The sequence below is a fragment of the Seriola aureovittata genome, chromosome 6, assembly GCF_021018895.1.
Source record: "Seriola aureovittata isolate HTS-2021-v1 ecotype China chromosome 6, ASM2101889v1, whole genome shotgun sequence".
Taxonomy (NCBI): Eukaryota; Metazoa; Chordata; class Actinopteri; order Carangiformes; family Carangidae; genus Seriola; species Seriola aureovittata.
The window spans coordinates 2,722,198-2,732,580 of record NC_079369.1 but is presented as its reverse complement, the minus strand read 5'-3'; the positions used below and the strand labels follow the sequence as shown (position 1 = coordinate 2,732,580).

Below are 10,383 nucleotides of genomic sequence, written 5' to 3'. Positions count from 1 at the left end.
ATCAGATGACATAAATGTTAACAGCATAATTTTAATTTATATACAGTACACACCTGACTGTAAATGCTAATGGATACAAATTAAAACGAAAACCTGTGTTCAACAGTAGTCTAGTCATGAAGCAACCAGAGGAACACGATAGATTAAGGCCCAACTACTATTTCACACAGCTAATCTGTGCAGCAGAATAAAGTTTGAATGAACTCCTGTGGTACTTCCCAACATACTGTAAATCCACAACAGAGAGGCAGATAGATCTCTGGCTTGTCTTAATTATCAACCGCAGAATGAACTGATATCAGATTGTGCAGCCTGGATCTGAACCAATGCCTAAATTTAGAACAAGTCCATGTAGCACTGTCTCATCTCCCTTCTGTTGGACTGTGTACAAAAAATACTAAGAATTGAGAAAGAGCAAAGAAACACTTCGGAGGAAAAGCCTTTTAAATTGAACTCATCACATCAGTCTATCAGGCCTTTAACCTTCAGCAGTTTCCTTAAAACTGCAAATGATCACAGAGACGTAAAGTAACATAAAACACTCCTGGGTGTGTTGGGAAATTATCCTTAAGCTGTTACACAACAGAAAATACACAGATATAGTGAATATACACTATGTATTACTGTCACCAGCTGGTTGTTGGGGAAAAAACGCAAATAAGACACATTGAAAAAAACTATTGCAGCCGAGTGGTGCTGCATATGACTGCAGTGTTATCTGGAGGGGGAAAAACACAAAGACTCTGCTCCTTCTCGTCCCCGAACACAGCCACACCCCCCACAGCTAAGAGCTCACTCTCGCAGCTCGACAACTTTAACAGTTTCATGTTTGTTTTATGTGCTGAGTAACTGCCATACAGTGAAGCTTCATCCCGCAGTATCCTGTAGTTTTACAGACAGCACTGAGTTGTCCAGGTGTCTCTGTGGTGTAAGGTATTAAAATAAGACAGAGTTTAAAGAAGAGATTTGAGTGAAAGCTCCTTCAGTTGCGATATTGACCTTTAACCCTGTAACCTGACCAGTTCATCTGCATACTGGAACTGGTCACTGTTTTCATACTCCAGCATATCCAGGGCGACCTCGCAGCTCTCCTTGACGACACGTTCTCTGTCTCCACGGTAACGCTGCAGTACGGCCAGACAGTCGTCTTTGCCGATGGAGCCGAGAGCCTCTGCCGCCTCGTGCCGGACCATGGGGTTCTCACTGGATCGTTCCAGGGCTGCGCACAGGGCAGGGACCGCTGCCGGGTGCTGCATCTGACCCAGGACGTAGCCGATCTCATGACGGAACAGAGCGCTCGAGCACTGCAGCCCTGGAGGCAAACGTCACAAGAGAGGGTCACACACTGAGAGCAGGCTGCACGTACGACATGTAGGATTTACCAATGTCATCGTGTGCAGAGTGTGTGTGTGTGTGTGCGCATGCACGTCGGTGTTGCAAGTATGATTATATGCAGTTATATACGTGAAACTGTGGCAGGGCAAATTAAATTTAATACTAATTTAATACTACAAATAATGATAATCATAAGTTACTACATTAGTGGGAAAACAAGCCAAAGATCCTCTTCACTTTGGCAAAGACATGAGCTATCAGCGATCATTCGGATGATCCTCAATAACCAATATTGTCCATCGGCACAACCTCCGTCATCATTATTCCAGTGCTCTCAAGATTCAGTTCCGACCTGTTTTCAGGTGGAGAACTTGGCATTGTTCACTGAATGTGAATCAATTACCAGGAAAAATAAACATCATCTACCATGAATGATGTTAGCTCTGGTAGGACTCATAACTGGGGTCCAGTACTAGATCATATACAGAGCACCGCACTTGTGCGACCCACGTGTGTTCCAGGACCATCATGTGTAGTATGATGGGGATTAATTGTCACTGTTATCAAAGTTATCAGGGCTGAAGTTTCAGTTGTGACTGCAGTGATGCACAGATAAAACAGTAAGCCACAGTGTTGTAACCTACCATCTCCCAGTGCCAGGGCAGCCTCCTCGTTGCCCAGGTTACGCAGGGCAAACATAGCGCGGTAGCGTTCGAAGAGTGGCAGACTCTCATTCAACAGGTTGGAGCGCAGCTCTGACACACTCTTGCTCACAGCTGGAGGGGCCGGGTCTACGGAGCAGTAGGGGTTCTTGTCTGTACTTCCATCCTCCAGCTGTTTCTCTCCTCCAGTCTGCAGCCACTCCAGCCGACGAACAGCCAACTGACACGTTTCTGCAACCTGCAGGGAGGACGACCTCACATTTACAACAGGTTTACAATCAGACACAAGTCTTTTTTTACACTTAATTGTTTTTATATGGATGTTGTGATTTCAGGGGAAAATTTAGAGATTCAAACACCAAAGGTGAAGGAAACATCTTGGGATTATCTACATCATTATCATTACCATCATCAGGGTTCACACACATTTCTTTTCCATGACGTTAAACCAGTTTCCATGACCAACATTTAATTATGTGTTAATTATCCTGAGAGATAAGATGATAATGTATTTGTCACTTTCTTTTAATTCTGGGTGAAAGACAAAAACAGGCTGATTTGTGCAGAGGAGTGACTCCACAGATGGACTGCGTCTCTTCAGTCCTCCCTAAATTAAATTAAGGCCGACATCTGCCTCGCCGTGTTTTTATTTCTCTGTATTTACAGTTCATAAATACTGCCACAGTAAACAAAAGTAACACATGTTTAGCCGGCTCAAAATTTAATTGAGCTCTTTTAAAGGACTCCATAAAAATATCCGCCCAGATTAGCCTTCCTTCGCGTTTTTACATTGTGCCGTTGAACTGAGGATCTGATCCGGTGCCTCAGTATCTACATGCTGAGTGTTCCTACCTCAATGACAGGATCCTGACTGTACTCTTTGAGTAGGTCCAGAACTGCAGGATCACCAATTGCTCCTAGAGCCTCCCCTACAAACAGAGACACAGTCAGAGAGAGCTGAACAAGTCATCAAAATATTGTCGAAATCACAATATGGCCAAGATCCGAAACGCAGGACCTGCAATTTCTTTGATTACGGTAAAATGTGTCACAAAACACCTTTAAAGACCCCCGACAAACAATCATATTCTACAGATGTAAGGGAACATGCTTATTTGGCACAGACCATCACTTTTTAAATTTTTATAAAATGAAAAGCATTAATGACCATTCCCACTAAAATCGTGACTCGTATCACAATCACAATATCTGCCGAAATAATCACAAAATTACTTTTGTGTGCGCATTCGTTTTTGTTTGTGTATGTTCAAAGCATCACAGGCATATGAACGTGTGTTGATGTAAAAAGAAAAACACTCTTTTCAAAAACTCTTTCCACCTCCCACCCCCCCATAATGTGTGTGCGTGTGCATGTTTACCTGCTTCGTGCCGAACCATCGGTTCTTGCTGTGTGTCTTTGAGAACTGCAGTCAAAGAGGGAATGGCCTGTCTGTCCTGCATCTGCCCCAGGCAGTAGGCCAGCTCATGCTTCAGCAGGGCGGACTCATCAGTGAAGGCCTTACTGATCCACTCTATAGCTTCAGCTCCTGACACACACGTCACAGCTTCAATCAGTTCACACAGTTAAACACATCACACAGATGTTCATCCTGAAGACGACCTGCCTCCGCCTCTGTCTGGATTTCATGGCTGAATACATCTCAACAAGTCAACAACAACAACAACAACCTGTATGAGGTGTAAACAGTAGAGGATTGTCATAAACTCCCTTCCTTATTCTTGGTAGCTGTCTGAGAATTTCGTCCATTATTATACATTGTACTGTTAGTCATTCATACACACTATGACTGAGTCATCGATATATTCACCGTGTGTCCGCTTCAGTGCCTGAACTGAACTGTCTCAGCTTGTAAACACAGGAACTAAAGAGAAAATTGCCCAAATTTACCACTGATATGTAGATCGGACCGTATTCTACAAACACATGATCAACCTCCAATGTTAAGTTGTGCCTGACCTGTGTTAAACCCAGGCTGGGAGCAGTATTACTGAAGGTTTTACTGTGCAGCTCCTCAAAAAAGTAACTGATAAAATTGAGATCTGACAAGTTTTAGACCTAAAGGACACTTTGCCAATGTTGAGAGCAGTGCCAGAGCAAATTGGGTATCTGGCTATGACTTATACGAGAGTGATTTCTTATTCTCTAAAACTCTAATGGACATGTAGACGTTTTGTGAATGTGTTTTACCTCCCAGGTTCTTCAGGGTGAATAAGGCTCTGAACCGCCGGGTCAGGTCCAGTCCTGGATCCACAAGAATCTGTCCTATTGTTGCCACCTGCTCGACACTGGCCATACTGCTGCACAGGAAGACAGATGTGTTTAACTGTATGTCATTAGTTAATAAAATAAACTGAGCTAATCGACATTAACTGGTCACATGAGATAAAACATGCTAAAACTCTTATGAGAGAATATTTACTGCTATTCTCTGTAAGTTTCATCCTTCACAGGCAGGTGATTGGACAGAATAAGTCAACATTTATCAACTAGACAATTTGACAGATTTTCCTGAAAATGTAAACCAATTTTGTATCTGCATGATAATATTACAAATTACAATATAAACATATAAATAAATATAAACATGTCTAAAATAACCTTATAAACATCAGTATGGATATCTAAATATTTCATTGTAATCATGAGATTGTATTAAAAATAATTACATAAGGTAATAAAACCAATGCTGAAAGCAATTAACTCTGTATCACAGTTACATTACATGAGACAAAACTCTTCACAAATTGCAAATCAATTTCAAATATAAACTTTATTGACTTTAATTACAGCTTGTTCACTGGCACTGACTACCGATAACGAAGTGTTAACTTTAATTTATATATTAACTCCAGTTCACAGAACAGTTTTCCAGCCACGTTTCCAACTACAGAGTTTCATGACGGTACCAGCTGTGGTTATGAAAGGCTGAGCCGGCTGAAGCTAACTGTTAGCTTCCCCAGCTAAACATCCCTCACAAGTACATAACACGGGATTCACAAACACCGACACGGGGCGGTGAAGAGAGCAGGACTTCGCGGTACTGACCTTCAGAGATTACAGGTGCCGTTCAACACAACTCTGATATGGTACTGACTCTGACAGCTGCCGCCGCTACACGAGTTTCACTCATGGATGTTATGAGAACCGCTACTTCCGCTGGCCGTGTTTCTTCTTCGTTAGTGTATTAGTGGTTGGCAAATGACTTCTGGGTGCATTACCGCCACCTACCGATCGGTGTGGACTAAATATCTACTCCAGTATTTACACCAAACAAAGACTTACAATCAAAGCTTATAAATCATTATCTATACACTTTAATACCTGACTGACCATTTATTTTGTCCCTTTATTTCTATTATTTAGTTTTATTTATTTATTTTCTATCTTCTGACCTGCAATGTTCTCATTCTTATTGCTTCTTGCTGAGTTGTTTCTACTGTTTCTGCATTAATCCTGAATGGGATTTGTGCCTTTGACTGTAATAAAGATTGTGAACTTAAAAAAAAAAGGATCACTGAGAAAAAACAACCAAGGCAATAAATAAAAAAAAGTCCAAATTTAAAAAATTAAGGGAATCAAGTGAAAATAAAATTGCTTGATACTCATATTTTGTTGATCTTAAATCTTAAATACTGTAGAAGGGGTCTCCAACAATTATGACCTGAAGATTTTCTATTTTTAATAATATTACTGATATTTTGTTCTCCAATCTTTCTTATTGCATTCTTAATACAAACACTTCTCTCTCTGAAACACTTCTGACAATATAATAAAACAAGTTCCACTGTTTACAAGAACTGTAAAGCCCAGTATGGCCTGTCCCTAATCTTGTAATAAGTCTCTCCTCTTTCACCACATCGTAAAAAGCACTAAATATGTTGTAGTTTACCAGCTCTTGTAATATGGTTATCATGTAGGCCTACTTATAATAAAACCATATAAAAAAATCTTATACATAAACACAGTTATATTGAGTACAGCTGCAGCTCCACTCTGTCACAGTCTGTGGTCAAACATGCTGGATTAAATAGTATGTGGTGCCCTCATCTGTCCAACTGTCAGCACTGCACCTTAGATTTAAACAAACTAATAAATGAAGGGAACAACCTACTTCTGACTGACTGTAGAACCTGTGGAATAAAAAGCTTGAAGAATATGATACGAAGTCAATAGAAATGGACTAAAACACACACACACAAAAAACACAGTTGAGTGAACAAAAGGACAGATATTGTTTCATTCAACATTAAGCAGCACAACATGACTGACAGTGTAGGCGTTGGCTGTGATTAGTTTTCCTCCATGAACACAGTGTACGGTCTATCCACTTTTCAAAATAAAATAAAATTCATTCCACTGACTAAAAGCTCCGCTTCAAAGTAATGTAATGTAATCTAATAATGTCAAAAGTTAAACGTAATATTTGTCTTTTAAATAAGTCACAAGTTTCCAATAATAATAACACTCACGTAAAGTACAGATACTGCAAAAACAACTTGGTCACCTGTTAGCTATTGATCATCAGAAAAAACTTTATTAGCTCCCACAGAGAAATGCTTTGTAACAGCTGATCAAGACTTTGGAAGTTGTAAAATTAAACAGGAAGAAACAGCCAACAACACAAGAAACAGCCAACAATCTGGAGTGTCATGGAAACAGAGTGTTACTGTTCTGAAGTTTACTTTTGCTTTAGTTGGTTTTTAAATGTAAACACTAAGATTCTCTTCAGTGACTTCCACGCTCAGTTTCCAGAGCAGGAGCATCAACTATGAATGTGCTAAAGGAGCAATCAGAGCGGATCGGCAGGATGACAGAGCAGACCCGTCACCTGGACACTTCAGGCGGTCTATCACGGGGGAGCAGGGAGAATCTCTCAGCCAGCAGCCAAGAGAGGGATGTGGGCCGGCGGCAGCCCCGGGCGGAGAACTGTGGGCAGGAGGTGGAGGTGTGTCCTACCTTAGCAGCAGGGAACAAGCCCCCGAAATGCCCGACTGCAGCTCAGCCTCACCAGACACTCGATGTTCATGCAGCGCACGAGGGTGGTCACATCTCACAGGAGGAAAACTGCGAATACAAACTACCACAAGAGACTTTGAGTTTGTACATGGACTCTGACACTGGCTTAGACGTGCGTCTGTGCAAGAAGAAACACAGGCGCAAGAAAGCCAGGAAGAGGCGTAAATGGAAGCCTTATCACAAACTGTCCTGGGAGGAAAAGAAAGCCAAGGATGAGAGAGAGACGGCCAGGGCCATTCGGGTAAGAGAGGAGATGTTCGCCAAAGGGCGCCCAATGGCCCCCTATAACACCACACAGTACCTGATAGACACCAATTACCATGGGGAGCCCGACCTCAGCACCGGTGTCGGGTGGCCCTCAGGGGTCGGTGGCTGCACGGAGGACTATAGAGGCGGCGACAGCATTAGGAGGCCCAGGAACGCAAGCAGGGAGTTTCTCCAAAGAGAATATTCCCGAGACCTAGAGACGTACCAGGTCGAGAGGCTGCAGAGTCTGACCAAGCAGGAGCTGGTGTGGGAGTACCTGGAGCTGCAGAGGTGCATGTCCCGGATGGAGGAGGAGAACAACCTGCTGAGGTGCGCCATGGCTCCCTGGTGCAGCTCGGAGAGCTGAAGACACTGAGGGCCCCAAACAGCTCCTTCTGAACCAGCTGAGTGACGACAGGGCCCAAGGTTGTTACCAGCTGGAGGACACCATATGAAAGAAAATACATGGGACTACTGCATTTAAAATTATATATAAAAAAAAACAGAAATGTGAATATTCAGTAATAAGACTATTTATTTGAATTTGTCATATCTTCACAGGCCTACTCGGGATTCAGCACGTGTGTATGTGTGTGTCATATATAATCATTATGTCAGGCCCAAATAATGATATAACAGTAAGAGGCATCAAACCAACACTTTTATTATTATAATACTTAAACACCATTTACCTTTACTTAAGCAAGATTTCATATGCAGGACTTTGTAATGGAGTATTTTTACATTGTTGTATTGGTTCTTTTACTCAGAGGATCATAATGCTTCTTCCACCACCTGCTAGCGAAAGTACCAGCTTTTAGCCTTACTGAAACATGTTGCTTAATGACTGATGATTAACAACTTATTCTCTGTCAGTTGATCCATCTGGCTCACATGTGTTGTGGCATTATTTGTAGGCCTACATGACAACTATATTACAAGGTTTACCTACATTAAATATTTTTCATAAGATTGAATACTACATGAAACAGCTATGTAGTTACCGGACCAGTGGAGGACAAAGGGAACACCCGCCTAGCCAGCCAGGTCAGCCCGAATCACCACTTAGATAGATGGGGTGGCAGGGTAGATAGGATAGATAGGGCTGATAGAGTAGATAGGGGGTAGATAGAGCTGATAGAGTAGATAGGGGGGTAGATAGGGCTGATAGGGTAGTTAGAGGGGTAGATAGGGCTGATAAGGTAGTTAGGGTAGATAGGCCACAAACCAAATCATCCTTCTTCTAGCCACATCTGCCATTGCAGTTCTCAGGTGTCCCATCATCACGTCATACTGACGACAAAGACTTTGCTGAAGCCACGTCGTAAGAAGCATGTAGGCCTACTTGTAATAGAAATATATCAAATAAAACCTTATATGAACAAACACATACATCAGCTGCCACTAATGATGTGCGGGACGGGCTCTTAAACTCTTCCTCTGATGCTTAAATGGCTGCAGCTGTGGTGATGACTCGCAGGATCATTGCCGCACCAATAGGAGAAGCCGGCCGTGGAGTCAGAGGCTCTTCCTCTCTGCTCCGACCAATCCCGTCACGGAGTCCGTGCAGCCTGTTAAGCATAAAGACAAGACACACTTTAAAATCCAGGTGACTGTGCAGCACTCAGTTGAACATATTTTTTGTATCGTGGAAAGTTGAACAAGAAAGAGCAGAACTGATGACAATTACAGAAGATTGTGCCAGTAGAGGATAACATTAAAAGTACTAGAAAATTTCTGGAGAACTTTTGAATGTTCCTGCTGCTTGGTGCATGTACTTCACTCCTCATGTTTCAATCTGTAAAAAAGGAGTTTATTTTCAGTTTCATTTGAGGTCGTAGAGACTCATCCTGACACTGACCTCAGTCACTGCAGCTGTCCCTCAAAAAGCCTTTTGAAGCTGTCACAACTGGCCAAAATAACCTCACATTGGTTTCAAACACATATTTGTCCCCACAACCACAGCAAGACATGTATACACACATGTACATGCCCTAACAGAAGTTGATCTGCAATAAAGCTATACCACTATATCCCCAGATAGAAGATAGCTGAGTCATTCTATGAAACTGGAGCCATTTAGGGCCACATTTGATGAGATGCATAAGGCACAAAAATAGGCAGAAGTGTTTTTCCAAATCTTAAAACCATTAAGTCAAGTACTGTTACCATGATGTTAAATGAGAAAATATTATTCATAAAGACTAACAAACTATTTTTAGCTATTTTTCCTTAGTACATGGCAATTTTGACATGCCCTTATTAAACAACTTGACATTTGTATCTAAAATATCACCAATACATTTTTTTTTTATTTTTATCAAACCTTTATTATTGTCAGGATTATGTGTGTCCCTATTTACATGAGATTTTTTTTATTTTTATTTATAAACATACTTTTTTGTAAAAATGTAATGATTCGTGTGTCACTCATTTTGACTTACCAACGCGTCACACTAACATGTTTCGTCTATAAACAATGTACTGTTACTTTTAACTGACATCATATAGAGGAAATGACATAATTTGAGGCTTTGGAGCAGCCAGGAACAAAAGCCGGCAAGTTCTGATTGGCACATAACAAATGTCTAAAAAGCTGGTCTGTCCTCTCAAGATGAACTGGAAGAAGTTTTCTGGTATAATCATCATCATCATCATCATCACCACCACCACAGCCCGTTTCAGAACTGAGGAAGTACATGCAGTCTCCTTTGTCCATACATGAGCTCCTCCTTCTGTTGGCAGTGGTCATTCAGTTTTCAGTGTGGACACCTTTGAATGACAGTAAAAGACAAATACTTAAGTTCAGACATGGTAATTCACAGTTAATCACACACACATATCAGCTGTCAGGACAGTCTGCTTCAGTTCAGGACTGTTGTGTATGAATTTACAGTATTAAATGACAAACCCCTACAAGATAATGTTCTTCTATACATTGTGTATAGTACTCAATACAATACGATACCAGCGAGATCAGGAGACAGAAAATACGTTAATGAGATGAACCTGAATGTTTTGCTGCATGTAGGAAAATCATATCAGTGACTGATTTTTTTCTAATAAAATGATGCTGAATTAATTGTTAAACTATATTTCTCC

General features: G+C 41.3%; 2 protein-coding genes across 3 annotated transcripts; one reads left to right on the top strand and one right to left on the bottom strand.

Annotated features, from left to right (window-relative positions):
- Positions 1–11: 11 nt before the first annotated feature.
- dohh (deoxyhypusine hydroxylase/monooxygenase) lies at positions 12–5,188 on the bottom strand. 2 transcript variants are annotated; one of them, XM_056378030.1, is made up of 6 exons: positions 5,065–5,188; positions 4,207–4,313; positions 3,377–3,544; positions 2,850–2,926; positions 1,980–2,235; positions 12–1,312 (listed from the first exon to the last, which is right to left on the bottom strand). In XM_056378030.1, exons 2-6 carry the CDS (start codon positions 4,310–4,312, stop codon positions 1,002–1,004), a joined length of 918 nt encoding a protein of 305 aa, XP_056234005.1. In that variant the 5' UTR covers position 4,313; positions 5,065–5,188; the 3' UTR covers positions 12–1,001. The 2 variants fall into 2 exon arrangements, with proteins under 2 accessions (XP_056234005.1, XP_056234004.1); XM_056378029.1 differs by having other exon boundaries at positions 4,207–4,316; positions 5,065–5,182.
- A 1,070-nt stretch (positions 5,189–6,258) lies between these two features.
- LOC130170482 (protein HEXIM1-like) lies at positions 6,259–8,847 on the top strand. Its single transcript, XM_056377768.1, has one exon. It carries the CDS (start codon positions 6,788–6,790, stop codon positions 7,646–7,648), a length of 861 nt encoding a protein of 286 aa, XP_056233743.1. The 5' UTR covers positions 6,259–6,787; the 3' UTR covers positions 7,649–8,847.
- The last annotated feature ends 1,536 nt before the right edge of the window (positions 8,848–10,383 follow it).

Coding starts and splice junctions, on each gene's coding strand:
- dohh (XM_056378030.1), bottom strand. CDS start 4,312: ATGGCCAGTGTCGAGCAGGTGGCAACAATAGGACAGATTCTTGTGGAT. Junction 2,236..2,849: donor GTCAGGATCCTGTCATTGAG/GTAGGAACACTC, acceptor TCCTCCCTGCAG/GTTGCAGAAACGTGTCAGTT. Junction 1,313..1,979: donor TGCCCTGGCACTGGGAGATG/GTAGGTTACAAC, acceptor GTTTGCCTCCAG/GGCTGCAGTGCTCGAGCGCT.
- LOC130170482 (XM_056377768.1), top strand. CDS start 6,788: ATGAATGTGCTAAAGGAGCAATCAGAGCGGATCGGCAGGATGACAGAG.